At 42.9% G+C, this 25,909-nt stretch overlaps 2 protein-coding genes across 8 annotated transcripts in view; both read left to right on the top strand.

Annotated features, from left to right (window-relative positions):
- The window catches only part of Hr3 (nuclear hormone receptor 3 ROR-beta), a 177,630-nt gene extending 157,255 nt beyond the window's left edge, over positions 1–20,375 (top strand). For 4 of the 7 annotated variants that reach the window (XM_078193696.1, XM_078193694.1, XM_078193693.1 and 1 more), the window contains 7 exons: positions 2,777–2,942; positions 3,715–3,941; positions 7,707–8,060; positions 9,570–9,842; positions 10,209–10,433; positions 11,868–12,206; positions 14,904–20,375. In XM_078193696.1, coding sequence (XP_078049822.1) covers positions 2,777–2,942; positions 3,715–3,941; positions 7,707–8,060; positions 9,570–9,842; positions 10,209–10,433; positions 11,868–12,127 — 1,505 coding nt within the window. In that variant the 3' untranslated portion in view covers positions 12,128–12,206; positions 14,904–20,375. Of the gene's footprint in view, positions 1–2,776; positions 2,943–3,714; positions 3,942–7,706; positions 8,061–9,569; positions 9,843–10,208; positions 10,434–11,867; positions 12,739–14,903 lie in introns of those variants that run through there. The other 3 variants (XM_078193691.1, XM_078193689.1, XM_078193690.1) reach the window with 3 other exon arrangements.
- A 2,079-nt stretch (positions 20,376–22,454) lies between these two features.
- On the top strand, positions 22,455–23,741 carry Dctn6-p27 (dynactin subunit 6). The gene is made up of 5 exons (XM_078193697.1): positions 22,455–22,522; positions 22,741–22,911; positions 22,985–23,112; positions 23,186–23,328; positions 23,394–23,741. The coding sequence occupies exons 1-5, from the start codon at positions 22,494–22,496 to the stop codon at positions 23,493–23,495; spliced, it is 573 nt and encodes a 190-aa protein (XP_078049823.1). The 5' UTR covers positions 22,455–22,493; the 3' UTR covers positions 23,496–23,741.
- The last annotated feature ends 2,168 nt before the right edge of the window (positions 23,742–25,909 follow it).

The following is a 25,909-nucleotide window of genomic DNA, read 5'->3' as shown; positions in this document are numbered from 1 at the left end:
ATCCCCCCCCCCCCCGCGCTCTCCCGCCCCCCCCCCCCCCCCTCCCTTGTTGTCGTGGGTCCCTCCCCCCCTCCCCCCCCCCCCCTCGTACCGTCCTCGTCGGTCCCTCACGATCCTACGGGCCTCCTCGTCGCACGACAGCCGCGTTCGGTCGATCACCCTCCGCTTCTTCCTCTTCGTCGAACGTACCGCGCGGACTTCGCTTCTCTCTCTCTCTCTCTCTCTCTCTCGGCTTCCTCCTCCGTTTGCTGTACAACCGCGATCCCGATAGCGGTTCAGCTGGCAGCTGACGTCGGCCGCGTGTGTTTGCCCCTTTTTCCCGCTTCGCGTTTCATCCGTCCCCGTCTCCTATCGCGGCGAGGAAACATCTCGCGCGGCACCGCGTGGAAGAGTCACGCGTGCAAGACGGCCGCCGGCGCGGGATACGCTCCGCGCCGAATTCGACCGCGTGCCCGCGAAAACGGAAGCCGGTTGGTTTTCGGGACGCCGGGAACAGCGATGCACCTCCATGCGTTTGTGTTAGGGGCGATAACGGGGTAGGGGTTGTAATTAATCACCCGAAAGGTGAAACATTAATAATGATGGTAATAATAATAACGTTACTTATCAACGAGATAGACCCTTTGTTACAGTTAGAGAGAGAGAGAGAGAGAGGAAGGAAGAGAGAGAAAGAGAGAGAGAGAAAGGGGGAGGGAGGGAGGGAGACTAATAATGCAGCAGTCATGATGGAATAGAAAAATTTAAAAGCTAAAAAGAATAGAAAATTGAAATATAAAAATTAGAGAGGATAAACAAAAGAAAGGAATTCGTATTATTATATCCTGGAGGAAGTAAAAATATAGTTCCCTAATAAAGGATAAAGTTCCCTAATGAAGAATAAAGTTCCACAATTAATTCTCCTCTTTCTTCATAATTCAAAAATTTATTACAATACCTTGCAAACACAATACATCATGTAGCAATTACTCCGCGTCTGAATATTGCAACACCGAATTCGGAAATGAGCCTCAGGTTCGCTGAGAAGCTTCCTAATGTAGTCATCCGATGAAGGGTCTTTGGACTATGTTATTAGATGTGTCACGGGCCACATAAGCCTGTGATCAATAGGCCTAATATCGGATTCAGCTTTTGGGCAAAAGGGCGAAGATAAGCTTGAGTCAGCCTGTTTCGGTATAATATGTAACCGCAATGGGTGACGCAGCGTAACAGTGCCTTTAATTTGATTAATTTTTCTATGTTGATTCTGGCTGAGGCGAACCTCCCTAAATCTTCGAAGCTGATGACTTGTCCTAGAGGGTAGTTTGTCGCTTTACTTTGGGTGCTCTTTTAGAAATATTGTTGATAAGTTTTGAAAATGATATTTATAGATCAGAGAATAGGAATATTTTAAAGTCCAACTATAACAAAAACGCTATCAGAAAACTGTCAATAGATTACATAACAAGAATAATAATTATCTTAAAAATTACAAGAACGAGGAATATGCTATTGAAAGAGAAACGAACGATCCTGTTCCCCGAAATAAATTTCAACCCTGAAAATGCCAATGAGACAAACGATTAGCGCGCAATCCTGTCTGACAATGGCCCGTCGGGTAGAGGTGTGTCGCGCGTCTGAACTCTCGAGGATGAACTTGAGAAACTGGTGAACACGGAAGAAAAAGGAAGACGGAACGCGATTCAGGTTCTAGCGGTTGTTGAACGCTGCTCGCGTGACGTATTATATCGGCGGTGTGCGTGCGCGGCCCAGTAGGAGCGCGCTCTCTCTCTCTCTCTTTCTCTCTCTCTCTCTGTACACGAGCGCGCGCGAGAGTGCACGGCCGAGTGTGTTCGCGCGATGACGTCACTCGGATGGATGGGTGCATCTGAGCCGGCGATAACGACGACGAGGCCCCGAGATGCAAAGAACTTCCGCGTTCTTCGAATCAGAACATTTCTTTGGGGCGTCGACGAGCCACTTAGAAACGACGTGACGAGGACGCCTCGTACTTCGATCTTCATTAGTCCGGCTCTACCGAAGTTTATCGGATCGATACCCGTTCGGCCACGAACCCGGTGCATGCGGCGCGATGCACTTACAAAGCGGTTCTTGGTGGACGCGAAATTGCTCGGAACCGCCGATTCTTATTTCCATAAACAAGTCCTATTGTTCGTAACCCGGGTTACAGGCTCTCCCGCGCCTTCGACCTTTCACGAGTGCCGTTTATTCATCTCGAACACAATTTTTTCCAAGAATCGACTGCCGCGCGCCGGGAAAGGCAAGACTATTTTTAACTGCGCGTAAAAGAATTAAATAATTCTGTAACAATACCGCCGCTCGCTTTGAAAGTTGGATTTCGAAGAGGGCTCGCTGCGGCAAGGGTTGAATCTGTAACAAGAAAATCTCAATTGAATCTCTGTCAACAAAGCATTGAAAGTATACTTGTCCTAGTCAAAGGACCCATAAATCGTACCAATAAGAGTCACGCAATAAGGGTAAAATTACGTCACCGGACGCCACTTTTTCATCACAGTCCGCAACGTAAATGCATCATTCATATTCACATGTCGCGTATATCACTTCTATTTAAACGTGGAAGCACCAATGAGAATCGCCAACTTTATTGCCCGACTCTTGTTAGAGGATCTATAACGTCATCGCTGGTGCCATCTAGGGAACTCCTCGTTGCCTCAGCTCCGTAATGCGAGCATACCCGTTCGACTACGAAATTAGCGAAACTTAAACAGCGTTAAGTGGTGACCGCACGACGGCTGACCGGTAACGATTTCTTTTGCAGCCGTTAAATTCGGACGCATGTCGAAGAAGCAGAGGGAGAAGGTCGAGGACGAAGTTAGGTTCCACAGGGCACAAATGAGAGCGGCCTCGGAGACGGCGCCCGATAGCAGCGTGTTCGAACACCAGACGCCGAGCAGCTCGGACCAGCACCACCCCTACAACGGAGGGTAAGTGCGGCCCGTTACCTTATCGAGTATCGCGGCGAGCATAACGTCTACAATGTTTCTAGTAGCTATAAAAATAATGTCTGTGATGTCTATAATTTCTGTAATATTTATTATATTTATAATATTTATAATATCCATGATATCTATGGTATATATGTATAATATCTATGATATCTATAATTATTATGGTATGTATGGTATTGTAGATTATATTATTATAATTTCTATAATATTGATAATATAATATCTATGATATCTATAATTACTAGAATATGTATGATATTGTAGATTATATTATTATAGTTTCTATAATATCTATGATATCAACAATTCTATAATTTCTATAATATCTATAATATAATATCTGTGATATCTATAATATAATAGCTATGATATAATATCTGTGATATCTATAATTTCTATATCTATAATATAATAGCTATGATATCTATAACTTCTACAATCTCTCTAATACAATACCTATGACATCTATAATTTCTATAATATCTATAAAATGATATCTGCAATGTAATATCTGTAATATCTATACCACACTATAGAGTATTAACGCTTGATAAAGGCTCGCTGCTCGGGTCCGTTGACGACCGCATAGCGAGACGCTTACGGTCCTCCGTCTCGCCAAAAACGATCAGCCCGAAATGGAGCCCGTAACACGACAACATACCGTTCCATTTTAATTGAATAAATCGAGAGGATTCCCAAGCGAATGTTCCTCGATCTCTAACGCCGGCCCGTGTTTCGTTTCGAGCAGGTACACGTACGGCGGGAGCGAATACGCTTCACCCGGCCCCGGAACAGGTGGTTCGGGATACTACAATCATCAGGCGATGACGAACTACGAGCTTAGCGCGGATTACGTTGACAGCACGACGACCTACGACCCGCGACCCACGCAGACGCAGGTCGCGGACACCGTCGCCCCTGATACACCCTCCGCTGTCACCGCGACTGGGGTTCTACCCAGCGTGGTTACCACCGGTGAGTATATCACCTGCGAACTATTCTATTCTGTGACTACGCTTTCGAGGATATGGTGTACGGCCGCTACTTCGTTTCACCCTCTTCTTTCTGTCACCTGTCTGGGGAAAGCCTATGCTACGGTCTGTGCTAGGGTGGTGGACTTGGGGTGGTGGTCCGGATTAACGAGAACCGTTTGGTGCCATTGTGTTAGGGGATATTGGGGAAGAGATATTATGTTGTTATTAGTTTTTACATGTTTTTGGGTGCGAGACTTTTATAGCAATTTTAACGCACGCTCTATGCTTTGTTTCAATGGTCGGTAGGATACTTCGCGAAATTTTAGGGGTGGGTGGTGGAGCCAATTACTGTGACCTGATCAATTGATGTGACTTTGGTTGGTTTTTCAGCATAATTCAGTTTATATCGAATAAGATGCACCGATTCGATAAATATATAATTAATGATGCCTAAAAATCAAGTAAAGCAATTGGTCATCCCACAGTAATTCTACAACTAAATAATATTCTTTTCCTCACTAATCGTTGCCTCCAATATAGATTTTTTTAGATAGAATTGTATACTCTATATAGTCTCTATTAACCAAATAATATACCCTTATTTAACGTGTATCTTTATTTAAGTAAATAAAGATAAAAGGCCCATGTTCCTTTCTCATTAAATTCCGAATAAGAACATGTTTCGATATTAATGTGAGAAAGAATTTAATCCACGACAAGCATCGTACAATTTTATTCGGCTTCCTCTAACGTCGCTCTTTATTCCAAGTTCATTAAAGGAGTATCTCTACTACGCTACTCGAATTGTTACAACGCTCGCGCAAAGATGAATAACGCATTGTTTAATATCTATTAAAACTACGAGAGCGTTCTACGTTATTTTACGAAGTATAGTTAACCCTCCCGCAACAAACTCGCGATATACATACAATACCACGCGTCGCGTTTACCGCGCGTCCACATAATTCTTTCGAGATCCGGAATCGCGATCTCGGTCGGAGTATCCTCTGCCAGGGGTGGTATTTGCCTCGAGACGAAACGATAAAGTTGCCGTTGAAAGAACACACTGTAGACCCCGGAAACCGTGCGCGGATCTTATCAATTTTCGAAGCTGCCACGTTTATATCCTCGTGCGCGTAATCCATCGTTTTCTCATCCCTTCCCCCCCTCTCCGCGTGGTTACGCGCATTTTCAATTTCGATCGGCCGGGATATGAAGTTACGCGGGGCCGCCAGGCGAAACTGAAGTCGTGCCAAGTCCCGTGAGTTTATAGTTCCATTAAAGTTTATTGTTAGCGGAGGAGCGGTAACAAGATGTCAATCGATGAACAACCAGCGCCAAGTAGTACTGGTCCCTTTCAGCGCCGCGCGCGGCTGATACAATTATTGTGTTTATCACTGCCAGTTGACTGCGCGGCGCATTCGGTGAATGATATTGATACTCTGTTGCTTGAAGTAACATTAACAGTCATAAAGATACGATTGAATTGCCGCTTCGGGAGGCTGGCTGCCGCCCCGCGACGGACCGCGGTTCTCCGCGCGGAACAATACCGGATCACCGCCGGTCCGAAAAAAAATCGCAGCTTCTCCGCGGACAGATTCACCGCGTTACGTAATCGCGCGAAATCTTTGTCGCCGCGTTGGAAAAATAGTAGATACTTCCCCCTTTTGCAATGTATAGTTTAACCCTTTGCAGTCGAGTGGTAATTCCAAAGCATTAAGACAGTAAGATTATTCTATCGCGTCCCAAAATAATTTTTATACTAACAAAGTTTAGATTAAGAAAAATTCTTAACGGTGAAATTATTGATGTGAGTGACAAGAATTAATTTCATATGTATAAACTACATTTTGTTACATAGAATGGAAATATTATAAATAAGAAAAATTATTTTAGATTTAGAATAATATGGCTTCGAGTGCAAATCGTTAAAATATATATATTGCAGATGTTCGTCAAATGGGATCATTAAAAGCACTGATGAATATAGCATTTGATTCGTCGATTATGATAATTAAAAACACTGATAAATATAGCGTTTAATTCGTCGACTTTGGTAATTAAAAACACTGATAAGTATAGCGTTTTAATCATCAAATGTGATAATTAAAAGCGCTAATAAATACAGCGTTTAATTTTAATCGGTTTGAAGATTAAATTGAAATAAAAACTGCATACACTTGAATGTTAAAAAATTCGAATGACGTCGAGAGCCAGGGATTTTGCAAGATGATTTAGCAAAACGTTACGTTTTCGACTGAAATTGACCGAATCGTTGCACGACGGGCAAAACGAGACGTAGTTACCATAACACTTACCTAACGATAATAGCCGAAACTTTTGGGCAGTAGTGTATTTCTAAAGATAGCCAGCAGGGCACCATAACCCAACCCATCATTACAGCCGTTCAAATGGTTTACAACTTACACGGACTAAAATTATCGCTTCATCAACTGGCTTGCCGCGCTGCCAAACAGTCTCGTCTCGTGCAGAGTCTAATCCACGTTCCGATCGCAGCTAATTGGTCCTACCCAGAGAACCACCTTGCGGGGGTAATCTCCTCTGGTGGTATCGCTTCGAGATGATTAACTGTAGATCGAGCAACATTGTACACGGTTTTTCAAGAAAATCAAACAATGAGACATCATGTTTTAACACAGCGCGTCAAACTAGTCGATTTTATTATTCTCCAATGGGAACCACCCCTTTAACACTTTATTTATTGGAATTTCTTTTAAAAAGAAATTGTTATTGTATAGAATATTGTAAGCAATATTTTAAAATTTTCTATAGTGTTGATATAAGATTATGAAATGAGAGAATTGCTGTCGAGTGTTTATTCAAAGTCGATGCTGTCAGAAGTTGGTAATCTTTCTTGGAAACTCGGGGGGAAAGTTGCCAAATTGTGGTTCATAGCCGTCAGTTTGACTATATGAATAACATAATACTATAACACAATTTGGAAAAGCATAATTTCGGGGAACTAGATTGAAGTTTACATCGAGAAACGAAAATTGTCTAGCATTAATTCCATCAACCCCTAAAACCGGAAAACCCAAAGACTTTAATAACAATTCGCCTGTCGTGTCAACCATATCACGTGCTGTTTGTTCACTTTCGAGCAATAATTTCTAGGCCAACCTGCTAAATCTTTCTAATTCGATTAGAATCATTAAGCTCTCTGCTGTCAGGCTGTCTATACGAATCACGTATGCCATACAATTTTTACACGTCCGTCAATATTCTAGAACACCGTTTCCTCCATTAGAACCCAGATCCCGCTTCCATATCGGATCAATTGTTAACGTAATTTCGCCGTAAAAAACATGGGCCACCTCGATGCAACGTGACAGCGACGAATTGAAAAATATTGAAAAATATTCAAACCTCTATTTTTCGCTTATTTTATTCGATGAAAATAAAATCGAGAAATCAACGGAGAGGCGCCAGAAGTTATTTATAATTTCGTATATGACGCGGGGGTAGAAAGGGGTGTCGCGAAATCCGGTGATTTCGCGGCGCGGCGCCTTTGTCGTTTGAACAATCGCGAAGCAGGGGATTTGATCGGTAGAGCTAGCGCAAATGGCACGATATTGGCGACTCTCCCCTAGACAATAGGTCGGGCGAAAAAAGGACGGTTGTTAACGACTGAAATAAAGGAGGGAAGAAAGACGGGAATAAAGAAAGAAGTAAAGAAATAAAAGAAAAGAAAAGAATAGAAGGAGAGAGCTCGGACCCAGTGAACTTTGACTTTTCCGCGTACCAGGGAAGTCGCTGTCTGCCTCGACGACCGGAAGCAGCACGGGGGGTAGTGGTGGAGGTAGTAGCGGAGGCGGTGGTAACGGTGGTGGATCCGGTGGTGGTGGCTCGGGCGGTGGAGGGAGCGGTTCTGGCACCGGCGGCGGTGCGGCCGCTGGCGGCGGCGGTGGTGCCGGTTCCCTGAGCGGGGGTGGAATCGTTGCTGTCAAGCAAGAGACCACCGTCGAACTCGCCAACCTGGGCCACGGCTCGTACACGATGGTCGACTCGACGACCTTTCTGAGCGGTCAGCAACAGAGGGTCAGCAATCCATCCGAGGACGACGAAGTGCCGAGTCTGCCCAGTATGTCCCATGCGAGATGTGAGGTTACGTTTGTGTCCCTTTGCATGGGCATGACAAGTTGCGCTTCTGTTCTTCTAACCTTTCGTTTTCTCTCTTCCTTGCCGCCTCGCTCTTAGGCTACTCCGTTTATCGTTCGTTTCTTTGCTCGACGCTGCGGGAGCACGTTTCTCCATCATTTTCATCTCATTCCACCTGGTTCGACTTTGCTTCAACTATTTCACATTTAACCGCAAAGAAAATTAGGAATTATAAAAATACGTCTTTCACGTGCAAGATAAATAAAAGATCAATTTTCACGACTTGATCTTTTCCATTTACTTTCAATTATGATTTTAAAGTGCGTTACTTTTTAACTCGTACGCTGATAATGTCGAGTTAAAAAATATCTCACGTTAATTATCGCGTCGGTATTTCACGTGAAGAACTAATTTTGCGAACGTGATGGTTTAAGAAATAATTGTTCCGAGAATTTATAGCTTCCTGATCTCTATCATATTTTATCGTAGAAATACTAGAGACGCTGTTAGCGATCGCGTTAATGAAACAACAGCATAGTTCGATCGCGGAATATTGCGCAATAATGAAGAAAATTATTAAAGACGCGGGGATAGAGATAATAGCTTATTCCCTGAAACGTCAGACGGATTAATGGCGTGGATTATTGAACCGCGGATTTTCTGCATTTGTGGGAAAACTGGTAACGTGAGGTACGAAATAGAAGAAACTTGAGAAGCATAAAACGACGCGATTGTATTGTTATTAAATAATTAAACGCGTTAAGAGAAAATTTAGTATTTAGTCGACTCTCATTTCTTGAAATTTATGAAAATTTATTTTCCACAACTAGTGATAACGTTTCTTTTGTTTAAAAATATAAACGTCCAGAAAAGGGCCAATTATGTTTCCGAAGCAGTCGAATCAAAGTGGGATGAATTTTTGCTTGGGTCGCGCAAGGGCGGGGGTCGTGTACAGTTCATCGACTCGAGGGATAGCTGTACTAACTGCAGCGATAATGCAGTTCGGAATTGCGGCAATTACAGAGATTTACAACGAGCCCAAGGATAGGTCTCGCCGCTTCCAGATTGGTCCGGTAGATCTTAAGAAAACGTGCTCTCGCATTCCGAGTCCCGCATTTTCGCCGAAGACAAGATTTAACTGTGCTCCGGTGCCCAAAACAATTCGCCGATCGCATTGTTCTGTCTCTTTAACGATCTGTCGCTTACGTTGTTACACTATCCGCTAAACAATCGCTGTGACGAATCGTCGGAGGACACGTCTGCCCGTCTGTGTGTCTGTTCCGCTCGTGTTTAACACGTGGTTGTTCCTTGTTTATTTTTTTGTTAGTGTAAAGTCGTAGTTAGATCTGTGCATCTCTCTCTCTCACACACTTTTACTATCTCTCTCACACACTCTCACTATCTCTCTTTTTCTCTCTCTCTCTCACTCATTCTCTTTTAAACTCTCGATGTTTACCGGCGTTCGACGAAGGACAAGATTTCAACCGGCGATTTGTTCTCGTTTTCGTAGATCCCGCACAGATCAGCGAGCTGCTCTCAAAAACGATAGCGGATGCCCACGCAAGAACGTGTCTGATGACGACAGAAGAGATCCAGGAGTCCTTCCGGAAGCCGCACGACCTCACCAGATTGATCTACTACAAGAACATGGCGCACGAACAGCTGTGGCTCGAGTGCGCCCAAAAGCTAACCGCTGTTATCCAGCAGATCATCGAGTTCGCCAAGATGGTTCCTGGATTCATGAAGCTCTCGCAAGACGACCAGATTGTTCTATTAAAGGCTGGTACGTAGACCGAACAGAGCTAACCGGCACTCGGTAGAACTGTCGGGTTGTTTCACACGATTAGCAGAATCATCGGCCATTTAGTTAGAGCACGCTGTTTATTGTGATCGCAAACAAGACACTGTTCGACCGCTAACATCGATCTCGACGAAGTCAACACTGGAATAATATTTGACTACGGTGTGTAAACGAGGATGAATATTTCATCGGCTGATGTAATGGGTAGACCGCTAGAGACGTCTGCGACTAGGATTCCGTTTTAGTATCTAAGCTACCACGAGGCAATCGGACGAGTCGCAGAGAATGCAACCGTTGCGAGCACGGCGCGCTTCGAGGCAAATTTACGTAAACGACACGTGTTTTCAGGTTCCTTCGAGTTGGCTGTGCTACGTATGAGCAGGTACCTAGATCTCCAGCAGAACTGCGTCCTCTACGGCGACACAATGTTGCCGCAGGACGCGTTTTACACGACGGACACAGCGGAAATGAAGCTCGTTTCGTGCGTGTTCGAGATGGCCAGGAGTATCGCCGAATTGAAGCTCACGGAAACGGAGCTAGCGCTTTACAGCGCAGCGGTTCTCTACAGTCCTGGTTAGTAAAATTCATAGCGAGAGAAGAAAATCATCGTCGAGCCTGATATCCTACTACAAAAGACTATTATTTATATAATATTCAATCTATTCTTGTTGACTGTATAAATTCGACGACAATTTTAATACACTTTCAAAACGATCGAAGTTTTGGATTTTTGAGGGGCGAGGCTACAATAGCGCATAGTCCAAGCTTTAATCCTCGTACAAAGGGATACCGTGGATAAATATGTAAATGGTCGTACGACGATTTCAGAATATTGCGATACAAAGAGGCAAGTATCCGATCCGGTGTAGCAAAGACGCAACCTGCTTTGGTTAATCCGGCCGGTCGTTACGGATAAGTTTTTGCCAGTCAATGAAAAAGCAAAGTAGAGTACTTTAACGGAGATGAGGAGGGTGGGGGTGGGGGGGGGGCGGTAGAAGTGGACTAGTGTCCTATTACGACGTATAAAACGAATACCATTACGTTGGCTTCGACTTTCTCAATCCTTTTAGTTAAAAGGATTCTTCTACTCTATAATCTTTTGTTTCCGACGATAATGGGGGTGAAGTTAATTCGACAAGCACTAAAGGAATGAAATTATAATGGCTCAATCTTCTCGACATCTGATAACTTCTAATGTGCTATCCTTTTTTATACAACGTGCCGTCTTAGGGCGAACCGTGCTGCGTTAATTAAGATCTACCCTTGATTTTTCTGAAAAACGATCGAGCAAGATACGAGGTAATTTAACGCGTGGGAACTTTTAAGGGCTCGTATTTTATAAAGTGATTGCGGTTCGGTCTGACATCGGTTGATAAGGAATGGAGTTATGTATTAGTTTGGCTTCGTGTTGTATGAGGTAATTAAAAGAGAACAGAATGATCACATAGATAGTCTTTAATTTTTCATATTGTATGTTTTACAGCAATTTATTTCTTATAGAGTATACGATAGTAATGGAAAGCTTTTTATTCAATGAAATGATACAGTACTTAGGAATTCGAAGAATTTCAAAAGCTTGTATTTCATTAACATATGGGAAATCAGCGAAGTGATGACTTAAACCATCTCTAATTTTCCCTACTCTACACCATAGAATAATTTATTTATCATAGAATGTTTAATACCACCCTGGAAAAGGTCTACATTTAATGAAACGATACAGTGCTAACATATGTGCTTAGAAACTTTAAAAACTACAAAGACTTATGTTTCCTTAACAAATCAAAGATTAGCAAAGTGATGACTTAAAGCTCTGTTACTTCTCTTTGAACTATATTGTACAATCTTGAATCAGACATAACCTGGCATAACCTGACTTAAAGCTCTGTTATTTCTCTTTGAACTGTATTGCACAATCTCGAACCTTTTACAAAACACGTGGCATTGATTAACAATTAAGATTAATGATTAAGACATCGTTACTGACGTATGACGCCTGAATTTCAGATCGGCCAGGACTGAAAGGCCTCGCGGAGGTGTCGAGACTGTCACAGGCGGTAATCAGGGCGCTGAGGTCGGAGCTGGACCGTAACCACGTGTCGCCGATCAAGGGCGACGTGACGGTGTGCGACGCGATCCTGGCGAAGATCCCCCAGCTACGGGAGATCTCTCTGCTCCACATGGACGCGCTCGCGAAGCTGAAGCGGTCGCAGCCCCACCTCGACTTCCCAGCCCTCCACAAAGAGCTTTTCAGCATTGACAGCTGAACGATCGACGCGGCGCAGGGCGTCCCGACGCTGACGAACAAAGCGGTACGCGAGTAGCGCCGGGCCTTGCTCTGTCAAGGTGAGTTCCACCGTCCGGAAAGGAAACGACGGAGAAGGCGACGCGTGTCAACAGAAAGAGAAAAGAAAGGGTGACGTCGCGACGACGCTACCTAGGAAGACAGAGCGAGAGCGAGAGAGAGAGAGAGAGAACGAGAAAGCGAGAGAGAAAGAGAGCGAGCGAGCGCGAGAGAGAGAGAGAGAGAGCGAGAGAGAAAGAAAGTGAGATCGAGAGAAAGAGAGAATGAATCGCGAAGGCGTGTGTTTAGGGCCGATCGACGGACGACGGTCGAAGGGTGCGGAGAGAACGTGGTTGTGACGCAACGAGCTTGCTGAGATTTTCGTCGAAGTTTCTGATTTGTCGAGGTCGTACGCCGCAGGCACGCTTACCACCACTACCTTTTTTTTTTTTTTCGATAATTTACTTTGATCGTACTATCGTAAACCTACGTACTTCTTCTCTAGCTTCAAACGTATCGCGCACGAGAACGCATCGAAACCGAAGGGACAAGTTATGAGTTCTATTATATAGTTCTACGTATGGATATATATATATAGATATGTATAAACATATATATATATGTATATATATATATATATACATACAAATATATATTTACGTATGTATATATATACACATGAGTAATTTAGGCAGCACACGTTGCGTTGTTATTGTATATTTAATTCCGAGGATTAGTAATTGAATTTTATATATTGACATGTTACATAGAATTTTTAAGTACAAAGAGATAAGTTTTATCGGGGAGTTAGGAAGCGAGGTGACGACCGATCGTCTCCGTGTCCTTGGATCGTTCGAGCACAGCAAGAGAGAGAGAGCCCCCTCCTCCCCCCCACCCTCCCACGTTTGCCGCTTGTCGCGAAGCACGATCTTCCTTCGAGCCCTTCGACTACGCAGGAATTAAGATCCTCGACGAAACGATACATCGGCAGACGAACGAAAAGCAAAACGATAAAAAAAAAACAAAAATGAAAACGAGAGAGCTATGCGGAAAAACGAACGAGAAAAGAAAGGAAACAATCGTGGCCGCGCAGCGCTGCGTGCGATCACGAGGGAACGCGCGTCCGCTCGGCGGGCGCGGAAAGAAGACGGTCGTCGGGCCGCGCGGCGGTTTATAAATTGTACATATTCGTTTATTCGTCGTGTCTCATCGTCGTTCTATATATTTACGAGAAGAAAATGTATGACGATAGAGCGGTGCTTTTTCGTCACACCGAGATAACGGAATCTTAATCTTATCTGCGCAACCCGATTTCACGATTGTCCGGAGAGAAAGAGTGCGAGCGAGAGAGAGAGCGAGAGAGAGAGAGAGAGGATGTGAGAGTGTGAGAAAGAAAGGAAGAGACAGAGAGAGAGAGAGAGAGAAAGAAAGAGAGAGAGAGAGGAAACAGGACTTTTCACGCCGGTGCACGATGTTCTGGATCTTAAATTTACCACGCAAGCGAGAGCCGGCTTTGAGAGAAGCGCCGCCCGAAATCGAGCGGGAAACAAGTAACTATCTCAATCTCGTTTTGTTCAAATCAGCTGCGATCGTTGTTAAGTCTCCTCGTCCAACTTCTACTTCTACTTCATCTTCTTCTTCTTCTTCTTCTTCTTTTTTTTATTCTATTATATCGGTTCGTTACATTGGAAAGCACGTAACTTGTACTTTATTTCTTTTATTTCGGTCAGAAACTGCGTTACTAGTACTATTACGATAATCATTAATATTATTAATTAATTGATTAATATTATTATAATAATTATTATTATCCTTATTATTATTACGATTATTATTATCTATTTTATTTCTCCCTCCTTCTTCCCGCACTTTCTTTTTTCTCTCGTTTTTATTATGTTTTTTTCTGTTGTCTTCTCTTTTTTTTTTTTTTTTTGGAAAGCTTCTCATTTGTATCGTTTCTTTCCTCTCTTTCCACGTGTACAAAAAGAAAAACGCGATAGGATAGTTCGTGTTAAGTTTCGTCGAACGCCCCGCCCCGTTCCCCTTTTTATGGTCCTGCGATTGTTTGTTAGTTATACGCACGTTAAGTGAAAGTTACCTTGGGAGTTTCTGAGTGAAAGAAAAAGGAGCGGCGGGAACGACTGCCGCCGGGAGGAACAGTCTGCCGGGTTTTCTTTATAATTTATTTTTTTTTTTCGGATCGCACGTGTACAGTGTCGCGGGAGAACTGTCAGCCTTGGTTCGAAACCGATGTATACGTTGTTCCGCGTGGAAAGGGTGAAAGCTGAGGACGAAAGAATCGGGTTTACAGAAAGGAACCAACCACCGATCGGGTCGACGATCTCTTCCGACGAACAACGAATGGTATTGAGCGACTTAATCGCGCCGTGCAACTCGACGGCGGTTCGTTGATCGTCGAACGAGTCGTTCGCTCTCGATCGGGCTCATTCCATGATTTGAATTCTGACCGCGGTGCGGCCGTGTTTCGTTGGCGACATTCGCCGAATCCCGCCGGCGCGTCGCCGTCGGTGGAACCGCGTCACGACGCGCGACTGTTTGTACATATTGTATAAAGTCACGGTATAAATTGATCGGGGACGAGTCCTCGATCGGCTCGCTCGTTTCCGGATCGCATTGTCCGAGGGTGTACCGGCGGGGCTCGTCGAGAACCCGGCAGACGTTCCTCGGCCGGCACGCGCGATCATCGTCGGTCCCGAGGACGCGTCGAGTTACAGATTTTCCGATACGTCGTGTTACAGGATTTCCCATCGAAAGTTACGGTCTCCCATCGGACGTTGTCTCGTCACCCATCGGACGTTGTCTCGTCTCTCAACGGACGTGTTGCGGTCCACCGTGCGAAAGTTACTTGTTTCTGGTCGACGGCGATCCTTCCTAGGCAGCGTCGAGGTGCGAACGTGTACGCGGCAGGGACACTGCAGGATCGTAGATTTTAAAAAAGAAATTGCGGCGGTAACCAAGCGTAGAGACACGAGATCGTGTCGAGGCAATCGGAACGGAAATGGATGATCACGAAAAAAAAAAAACCGAGAAACCTCCGCGAACGAAACGAATCGGTACTGCTACGTTCGCGTACGGATGACTCTCGAGCCGTGTCCCTCGGATTTATACTTTTATATTGATTAGCGATTCCGGGCGAATCGTTTGTACGTTTTTCTGTAAAGATTTGTTCGTGTTCATCTCGGTCGGGACATGTCTCGCAAAGCGTTCGGTCTGCCCAGACCGTCAACCCATTCTCGTTGTTCATTTCGATTTTAGCGTGATAGACGTTGAAACGACTGAGCTATCGTTCGAATCATTTTCGCGTAGTCGTGTGTTAGAAAATTCTTTGCAACCCCCGTACGCTGCACGAGCGAACATTTGTTATTCATGTATCACTTTGTAATGAAATCTTGTATCGTTGCAATCCTCCGCGACGAACTGTCAAAGATGAAACGAATTAAATTGCAACGTATCGTGAAAATAATATAACGTAATTGAATCGCGCAAAATAGTCGAAGCACCAATCACAAAATCTCTCCTTCCATAATTTCAACAAATAAAACGTCGACGTTACCTTTTAACGTTCCCCCAGTCATCGTTTCTCGCAAATGCACAAAATTCGTTCAGCCTACGAAAGCAGTTCTACGGAAGAACCGTTCCTCGGCGTACGAGGGTTGATTCGCGTGTAATTTGTAATTTGAACAGGCGTTCGACAAGAACGAAATTTAGATCGACGCTGAAGCTCGACGTCGACGTATAAGAGATTATTAATTATTGCGCACGGGGCGATGAACGATAGCGTTGCCCCCCGGGCGATCTGTTGGATTAATTGTACTAGTTGTTAAAAATCGGTTCGGCCATTTTTGTGGGTCATCTAGTTGCGTTGCCATCGCCTCGACGGTAAGTGGCAGGCGGTCGCCGTCCGTGTGTGCGACGACTGGCGGAAGGGGAAAAAAAAATAAATAAATTACGAGAAAAACCGACAAGAAACCACGACTCGTCATTGACTGAATAGATTCTATACTCGCGGTGCTTACGACAGGGAGCAAAAGTGGTACAAGCGTTTAACCGTATATTCGTCTCCTTTCTGTTGCAGATTATTTCCTTCGTAATGAACGTATTGGGCCTTAAATAAACATAACATTGTTTTATATATATATATAAAAACAAGAGTTATATATATATATATAAAGTATACATAAAAAAGCAACATAAAGTATATATGAAAGATATGTAGAAGTGTGCGTGTATATGTATATCTATATACTATATATTACATATTATATATATGTTTATATATACGATACATGCATATACATATATATACGTATACGTATATATATACACGCACACGCGAATATAAAATATATTATATATATATATATATAGAGAGAGAGAGAGAGAGAGAGAGCGAGAGAGAGAAAGAGAGAAAGAAAGTGAGTGAGCGAGATTGTGCGAGCGTGATAATTAAATCGAATATATGTGCGCGAGAGAAAAACCGGGTGTATCTGTGCGAGTGCGAGAAGCGACGAAAAATGGCTGACGAGGATCAGACACAAACGAGCGGAGAAACGCGATAGAACCATGGTCGGCAAGAAAGTGACAGAGAGAGAGAGAGAGAGAGAGAAAGAGCATGTGTGAGTGTGTGCGAGCACGAAAGAACTGAGAATATCGGTCGTTACGATGCATACATGCAAAAAAAGTATATATTGTACTAATTAAAGTAAAGCAAAAAAAATGTGGTTAATGGAGCCCCGCCAGAACGGTCCACAGACGACTTATAATATCTATGCGTGTGCACGTACACGCGCGAGCGTGCGATACAAACGCGCGCGGAGGGCCGCGAATGGAACTTTGCTCGGACCGCCCCGTTCACGACATAGAAGAAAAAAAAAACGAAACCGAGAAATACATTTAAACGCAAAACGGTGCAAAAGACCCCGATGAAATAGCGTCGGCGGAGTGCCGGCGTCGGGGCGCGTCGACGTTTCCGCGTGCCCGCGTCGCGGACGAACCGCGAACGGAGAAAAAGCGACGGACGCGGGAACGTCGACGCGACCACCGGTCGGCCGTATACTTCGCGGTAGTGGTTCGCATAGTTCCCTCTGAGCTACTTTAGACTGTAAATGTATAAACACACTCGCATATACATATTATATATATACATAAAAGAAAAAAAGAAAAAATATATATATATACATATTGAGAAGGGCGAAAATTAGCGGCGGAACGGGCAGGATTCGGCGCCGCGGCCCCCGCGCGGCCAAGATCAATGAACGAAAACGTGGATGGTGCGCGCGCGCGTGCGCGACGAGGTGTGCCGGAAACGCGCTTGCACGCCCGCGCGTGTACGTACACGCGCGTATATAAATATAGAGATATAAATATAAATATAAATAACGAGGATAAAGCAGTATATTGTCTCTGGACCGGTCTGGTCGGCTCGCGGACACAACAATGTGAGAGAGAAAGGGAGAGAGAGCTTGAGAGAGAGAGAAAGAGCGAGCGAGCGTGAGCGAGAGCAAAAAAAAAAGGAAGAGGAAACACTGGCACACGTATACACACACGATCCACAATACACCCACCACCCCCGCAGCGAAACTGAGAAACGAAAAAACCCTGACGAAACACACTTTTACATACACGAAGCCTGCGCGAGCGCGTAGATAGAGGTTTAATCGAGGTAATCATTATGTGCGCATTATAAACGTTTTGGTACTGTACGGCACTGTATGACGCGTCTCTTTATACGTAAACACGTACTTCTTAAACTAAATAATAATAACCATCGCCGCGGTAAAGCCTCTCGAAGCGTTTTTTACGCACCGTTACCGGCTTTCCTCGCTTTCGTCGGCCGGCCACGCGACAAGAACGAGCGAGCGGCGCCGATCAACATCGATCGATCGATTTGATCGTCGTTCGCGCCCGACCCGACGAACGGAGAAACCTGAGCGCAAGCACGGCCGGTCCGCGATCACACAAACAAACACACACACCTGGCCGTCGACCGGATCGTTCATGTACTCCTTTTTGTTCGCTGTTTCATCCCTATCGTACTTGCTGCGAGAACCGGAAGCGGCCGTTGAGACCCTGTTGCGACTTCTGTCCGGCAACGTTTTCGAGCTCATCGACGACTGGCAGATCTGGTGCGTGTGCCTTTTTGACTGTAGAGCAAACTATGTTCTTTGTTCCGAAGTTTAAATAAATCTGATCGATATATGGTACGGCAATTGCTCACTTTACACGACACCGTACGATTTTACGCGGTATCCCCGAGAGCCGCTTTTCTCGATCACCTTCGAATCTACCTCCCGCGACGAACGGGATTTCAATCGTTTCGTTCATCGAGAAACGTGTTGCGAGTGTTTTGGCGGGCCGTTCGACAGCTCCGCGAGTTCCGTTCGACGCGTCGTAAGACATCAGGGGTGCGAGGGTTCAAAATTCTGCGACGATGCGTGTTGTTGCGATCGGAACGATGGCTGACCACGTAAAGTGAGAGATTGCTACAGCCAGGCTCAAAATTGACTCGTCGGTCGAAGCGACGGAATGCGGAGGATTATCATCGGTTCGTTGCAGCACGTCGGAAGACCGCCAACGTGAGCCCACTCCAACTGCAATATCGAATCCAGAATGTATTAGGTTTCCTAGATAAAAAGTTGAAATTTAATTCTTTTCGCTGTTTCATGATCCCTCTCGACGTTCTCACCACCACGCTCGGAAACTTCGGTCCGTAGACGTTCTCCGGCAGCTATCGAGCGCCATTGAAAAGAACCTCCGATCCCTCGAACTCGTTGAAACATCGCCGCGTTAAACTAGAAGAAGCTTCGCCGATAACACACTCCGACAGCGTAAAGGATTAAGTCTGCACTGCGCGACGCCCGAACCCTCTCATTACGGATGAACACACCCTCTCCCACAGAAATAGTCCGGATTAAGTACATGGATGAAACGGAGCGCTGAATAGGGAGTACACGATCCATAGATCCTTTCGTGGTTTGCGAACGAGATAGGGAATCGGTTGTCAATTCACCATGCATCGTACCACTGACAGAAAGCCATTTTCGACGACGGAAGGGCCGAGACACAGCTCTGTCAGGCTGAAGCCAGGATGGGACCTCGACGGATCCCGGAAACGTTTCGCGTCCGGTCCGATCAACGGCGATCGACGAAAGCTTCGCTTTTCTCCGGGGACTCGGCTATGCCCGTTCTTTTTGTACGCGAACGACGACGATTCCGCGATCGACGCGCCGATCCAGCTGCGCCGGGAGTCGACGTTGTTGCGGCGAACGCGTTGCTTTCCAAGGGGGCGGCGTTCCTTCGACCGCGCGGACGATCACGAATTCTAGACTCGTTTCACGCTGGTCCGATGTTTCGCGGTTGAACAGACGCTGTTCGAACCCGTTGCGTAAATTACAGAGGCATCAGACTAGGCTTTTTTGATATAAACGCTAAGAAAAATTGTTCGAAGCGACGATGGCTTCTTTAGTGTCTTGATTAGCGTATACGAGATTTCGACCGTTTTGTACTTGGATCCTGAGCGATCAGCGTGGTGTTGTACCGTAAATTTTGTCCGGCGTGCGTGGTATCATTTTGTAATTCGTCCGACTAATACCGTTCTGGCTTTCGGGGATATCGTCGGTTAGCTGTGTTTTCGACGCTAGGTTCGAGTCTTTTTTAGCAGCGCACCGCGAGAGAGCTTTGGCCGATACTTTACGAGAGGAGGCGTCCCCACAACACACTTTTTTAGCTGAGCTTAGCAGACCGCGTAGCGCGACCGTAACCGATTTAGACGTTAAAACGATTTTTAGATAAGTTCCACCACGGTGAAGTATCGTCCGCGTCCCGAGCGAAAGCTTCTCTTCTCTTACTGTAATTTAGCACGAGCGTCCCCGAAACGGCGCCGGAAACCGGCTCCGACCGAGCCAGTCAAGTTCGTATCAGAGGATAGCGCGGACATCTGGTTGACTTTTTTTTTATTCGCGGGATTCGTCAAATGTAAAACGTTTCTGATTAGTCGGTATCGTCGACTCTGTGCTCGGACACGCGCCGCTTCGGGGACTCGGACTTTAATCATCACTTGCTACTATTCGAACGAGTCGAGCGACGCATCGAAACGGGACTGGTTCCGTTGGCCAAGAAGTATCGTTGCATTTCTTTGTGGAATGTCGTTTGCAAAACTGTTATTCGCTAATACGAATTTTATTACGATTTATTCAAATTTAGGGGCGAACCTCGCGGAAGTCCACAATGTTGCGCTTTTTCGCTTTCGCGCAGGTTTAGGAATGCAGTACGAGCAGCACAAAAGGCATCCGAAGATTTTAGTCTAATATATCGTAAATCTTTATACAATATTCCATCGTTACAAGCATAGTGGGAAAAATTTTTTCGATTAACCAAACGATATTTTTAAGTACTAGTAAAATGTGCTGTTAATTTTCTTTCCTGTTTAATCGTCTTGAATTTAAATATTTTACTAATAGATGTTTTCAATATTTTACTGTTGATGTTTAATCGGAGATAATTTATGTCGCGTAAATCCTGTTTGTTAACGAAACTTTCGATGATACTTTTTGGCTAACATAATAGGGTGAGGAACGGGGGTTGTTTGGCGATGAACATGCTTTCTGTGAGCGGGGACGTTGACGTTTCTGAATTTTTCGGAACCCGAGGCAAACCGGCGAGAAGAAAATTGCGAGTATGCGCGGTGGGGGGGATTGCGACCGTGCGGGGACCGTGGGGTAACATAGGGGGGGAACGAAAGGGGGCTCGACGAGAGCGATGGCGAATCCGTCACGGTGTGCCGACTGATACGTTTTCGGACGGTTTAAATATACTTATAGCGAAATTAAGAAATGCATATTATTCTGCCGATTTACGAGTAAGTGCGTAGAATTCGTTTAACTGTAGATAAAACACGTACACAGTCACGTACGCGCGAGTGCAAGATACATTACCACCCTGTAATCGTTCACCCACGAAAAACCACCCACCCATATGTACACTGCGTACCACGTACACGACACACAGTTTACATGCGATACAGATTAAACATATACACTCGATACACATACATACACACGCATACAGACGTACAATTACATCGACAAAGAGAGAGCGAGAGCGAGAGCGAGAGAGAGCGAGAGAGAGAGAGCGAGAGACACGCGTACACGTACACGTCGAAGATAACCGGGGCGGGCACGGTTAAAAAAGATATACAAACAAATATGCGACAAAAAAAAAAGAATATTACGAATACGAATGGAGGAGAGAACGTGATGGGAGAGAAAGAGAGAGAATTAAGGAATATTAAGAAAAAAAAAATGCAAAACAGACACATACACAAAGGCGCAACACGTACACGCGCACGCACGTTGCAATTAGACTTTATTATCGCAATTTGGAGTTAAATTTTATAATATATAATATATAAAAATATATATATAATAAATAAAAGTTGACGGATAATATAGAGTTATATTAAATATCGATTAAAAAAAAAATAATAATAAAACAGCGGGAGCGTTTGTTTTCTTCGGGCGGCACGTATCGTGCGCCATCGGTCCAACCCTGTGCCCCGATCTTTCCCATTTTCTCGTCCTTTTCGTCCCTTTTTACTGATCCCTTCGGTGATATTGTTATTCCTATTCTTTTATTATATCATTTAAAAATAAATCGATATTCGCTTAACTTTTGAATAATCTTCAGGATCTTTATGATATATTGAATAGAACATTTAGCGATTTTCTATAGTTGGATACTAGTTAAGCATAATTTAGTTGAGAATTAATCACAGTTATTGGAAAGTAATACTATATTACTTTAGAGTTTATCTCTTATTAATTTTGACATTTGCTATCTAAAAATTCATTCAAAGTGCCAGTTAGAACTTTATAAGATAAGTACCTTACTATGTTTATAATAGAGTAGCTTACGAAGTTCAATATACTAATTTTATGTTATAATATGCAATTTTATTTAAGAAATGTATTTGCTGTTAATTATTCAGTACCTGATTTTATTTAGGATATACATTCGGTACAGTTTATTTAGAGTAACTTATATTTTAAGTGAATTTAAGAGGATGCATATGGGATAATATTTAATAAAAGGAAGCATTGAATTTGTTACAATAAAATATATACAGTGCATCATTATATTTTTTTTCTTAATAGTATGTAATAGGATACGGTTCCTGGAGACAGTAATGGGTCTACTTAATATTTCTGGATATTACTGCTGGTAAAATTTGTAGCATGTCTGTATTTTTTTATTTATTTCTGTTACACTCATTACTGTAGTTTATAGAAGTCTCTAAAGAGGACGTGTTTGTGCGTTTTCATCAATCAACAATGAGTTCGTCTGTCAGTCGTCGTACAAAGTAAGAAATTTTATCAATTATAGCTAAATAAATTATTACTTCCATGCTTTCTAAACTTCGATATATTAATGTAGAAATAGTAAATATTAATAATTATATTTAAATACTAAATACTACTCTTAGTTATGTCACTACATTCTATTTTGAGGTTAAGTGTACTGTTTTGATATATTTTTGTATACATCAAGGATGTTATAGATTTGATTTTGTTCACGCAGCTTGAAAATATCGACGGGTGCTCTAGTATGCGAGGAAAGTATTTTAAAAGGAGACATCACCATTGGTCCGAAGACAGTGGTGCATCCTAAAGCAAGTATCATTGCAGAAGCTGGACCAATTATAATAGGAGAGGGGAATATTATTGAAGAAATGGCAACAATAATTAACAAGTAATATTATAATCAATATATCATATGCCTAACAATTTTTTGTGCATAGAAAAGTATAAAATTCTTGTTTCAGGTTACCGGCGGGTGAATCAGAACCATCAACTATTCCAGTGCAAATAATAGGTAACTTCAATGTATTTGAAACCGATTGCACTTGCGAAGCTTATAAAATTGGAGATAACAACATATTGGAAAGCAAAGGTTGTATAATGTATTATGTTAAAAATATATTTGTCACTTACCTGTTTAATTAAAATGCTTCTTACATTTACAGCCTATGTTGGTCGCCAGGTTGAGCTGACCAACGGTTGTGTTGTTGGATCAGCCTGTTCATTGACGGAACACGAAACAATTCCAGAAAACACTGTAATATATGGAAGCGAACATCACCGTAGGGAAATGTATGATAAACCATATGTAAGTAGTTGTTGAAATTGCTCCGAAGCATTTTACAGTGGACTTTAACAATTTTTTAATTACAGCCCCAAGTAGGTCAACTTGAATTTTTATTAAAAATTCTACCTAATTACCATCATCTTAGAAAACCAAATGTGAAACCCATGAAAGGCGAAGGAGATGTATAATATTATTACGGTATTGTTAATTACAAAAACCGCATTGTGCTTGCAAGTTATAAATACAATTTTCATTAACTAGCACAGATATATATAGATCGAATAATTTGAAAAATTATTTGTAAATTTTATATTTATTTTCTATGGTTATATTTATATTGTGAAAACGCTATTATTTAATAAATTTTAGAAAGCAGAAATTAGTGAATAATAAAGAAAATAATTTCATTATATAAGTTTTACTAATACTCTCGGAATGGATGATAATATAGTTGAGGGTGCAACCTCACTTTTATATGCATAAGTAAGAGCTATTAAGTTTTATGGAAGTATTTTTTGATATCTATGTAGATTTTAGGCAAATAGAATATTGGCGAAAAAAATTTGCGTACTATAATCAGGTTTTGAAAAAAGTTACAACCTCGGCTTTAGTTCTTGAAACATTTATGGTGAATCAAAGATATCTCGAAATTGTTGCAAGGTACATTGATTCCGATTTCAGTTCTTGATGATCGATGTATGGATTTCTTCGTCTCTATTTTTCGATTCGTTGTTCTTGATATTATATTGGTTTTCAAGAACCAAAATCAAAGCCGAAATATTTGCAACAATTATTACATATTTTCGATTCTTCATAAATGTTTATAACCATTTAAAATTTTCATACCTTCTCGATCCTTGACTCCAATAACTCCAGCCCTCTGGTGGCGATTCTAGAAAACGCTACCAGCGAAACTGTACAAAGTTATCCATATTCGGATATAAATATATCCTATTTGAATTTCCCTTTCACTACTTTACACATTATTTTTCAATAAAACGTTCTATAATAAATAAATTTCCATATACTTTTCAGTAAACAGATTTCAGTAAAATATATCAATTTCTTTAACGATATAGTATTCTGTTATACATTTTCAGAATCATTCGACAGACATGTGTTTATAACAAAACGTAATAATAATTATTATTAAAAAAACATTTTGAAAATCAGTTGCATATTTCTGAAAAGAATCTTAATTCGTACGTAACAACGCTAGATGGCCGCAGTGTTTCTTTCGCACCCCCAACAGCGAACAATTCAAACAATATTGATTTTTCATTGTTCAAATAAATCTAAATTAATACAGATCATTATTAATAAAAATTTGTCAATTACCAAGAACATCTCCTACTTGAAACTCCGTATTTTAGTCGCACCTAATATTTAAATAAAAAAAGCCTGTGGAAGAATTGCTTGAGAACAGCCACCCCCGCGTAAAATATTCGAATCGGAAACCATCGAGGTACATCTTAATTCGTTCGAATAAAAAGTTCATTCGTCCTTTGGGCTGGCTGAACGTTTCTAGAACACCCAGTACCTCCACGAAGGCCGAAATGCCGAGGGAAACGACGCGACGCGCGATCGGCAAATCTGTGTGCGTGGTTGGTGCGACAAGTTAATGTAACTTGATGTTTCTCCTTCTCTACGTTCTTCGCCGAGCAAATTCTCCGGAGAATCCGGCGGCACAATGCTAAACGCTACACCTATGAATATGAATTAGCGTCTCGTCGAGGGGGTTGGATGCGAACCATTTACCGTTTCCGTCAGCTTAACCGCGGTACCGCAGTGGCTCTCAGCCACTTAAACGGAAAATGTACGAACCGTGTTGCCACTTAATCTCTTGGAATTCGCTTATCGTCAATATGTGTACGTTAAACTATTGCCGTGACACGGTTGATATTAATTATGTAAACCCGGTGTTAAAATACGACTGCTCCAATGGACGAAGCGTCTTAACACCGGAAAATCGAATTATTTTCTGCTTTAGACGAGGATTTCAGTAAAATTCTTTGCTACCCTCTAATTTTTCAATTTCAGCTATATGTTTATTAATTTAGTAGACATGTTACCAATGAGTCTTTTATAAATGTTCTAAGAAGTATGGGAGAGTTAAAATTCTGCTGTGTGATTTTTATTTAGCTACAGTGCGTTATCAACGCGTTAAGTGTCGAAAATCAACCCCAAAGATGAGAATAGAATTCGGTTACTTTAATTAAAATATATATTAATTATGTTACAGTAGAAGTTTTAATAATCTCATAAATCAGCTGGCAAATCTTCCGTTCGACCAATCGCGTCGAATTCGTTGTTTTTATGTTTATTCAGGCTCTTAGAAATAAATTCGCATCGAATCGCGTTATTCCGAAAAGTTTATTTTCGGCTGAACGCGTTTCGGAAAGAGCGGCGAAGCGGACCGCGCGGCAGCCGAAAGCGGTCGGGCGCGCTCTGCTTTATTTTAATGATCGCTCGTCGGAACCCCCTTCAACGTAACTCTTGTCGCGGAAAGTGGTGACCCGAGAGAGCTGTCATATTTTGACGTCCGCAGCGGGCGTTCTGGTCTAGAAGGGGAGACCGAGAAGAAAAGAGATTATTTTTCGTT

Source organism: Augochlora pura, chromosome 10 (assembly GCF_028453695.1).
Source record: "Augochlora pura isolate Apur16 chromosome 10, APUR_v2.2.1, whole genome shotgun sequence".
Classification (NCBI taxonomy): domain Eukaryota; kingdom Metazoa; phylum Arthropoda; class Insecta; order Hymenoptera; family Halictidae; genus Augochlora; species Augochlora pura.
This window is presented reverse-complemented; position numbering and strand designations above follow the sequence as displayed.

Bases quoted from the DNA above. Each gene is read 5' to 3' on its own strand.
- Dctn6-p27 (XM_078193697.1), top strand. From the start codon at position 22,494: ATGAGTTCGTCTGTCAGTCGTCGTACAAA. The intron at 22,523-22,740 runs GTAAGAAATTTT...TTGTTCACGCAG, and splicing joins TCTGTCAGTCGTCGTACAAA to CTTGAAAATATCGACGGGTG. The intron at 22,912-22,984 runs GTAATATTATAA...TTCTTGTTTCAG, and splicing joins ATGGCAACAATAATTAACAA to GTTACCGGCGGGTGAATCAG.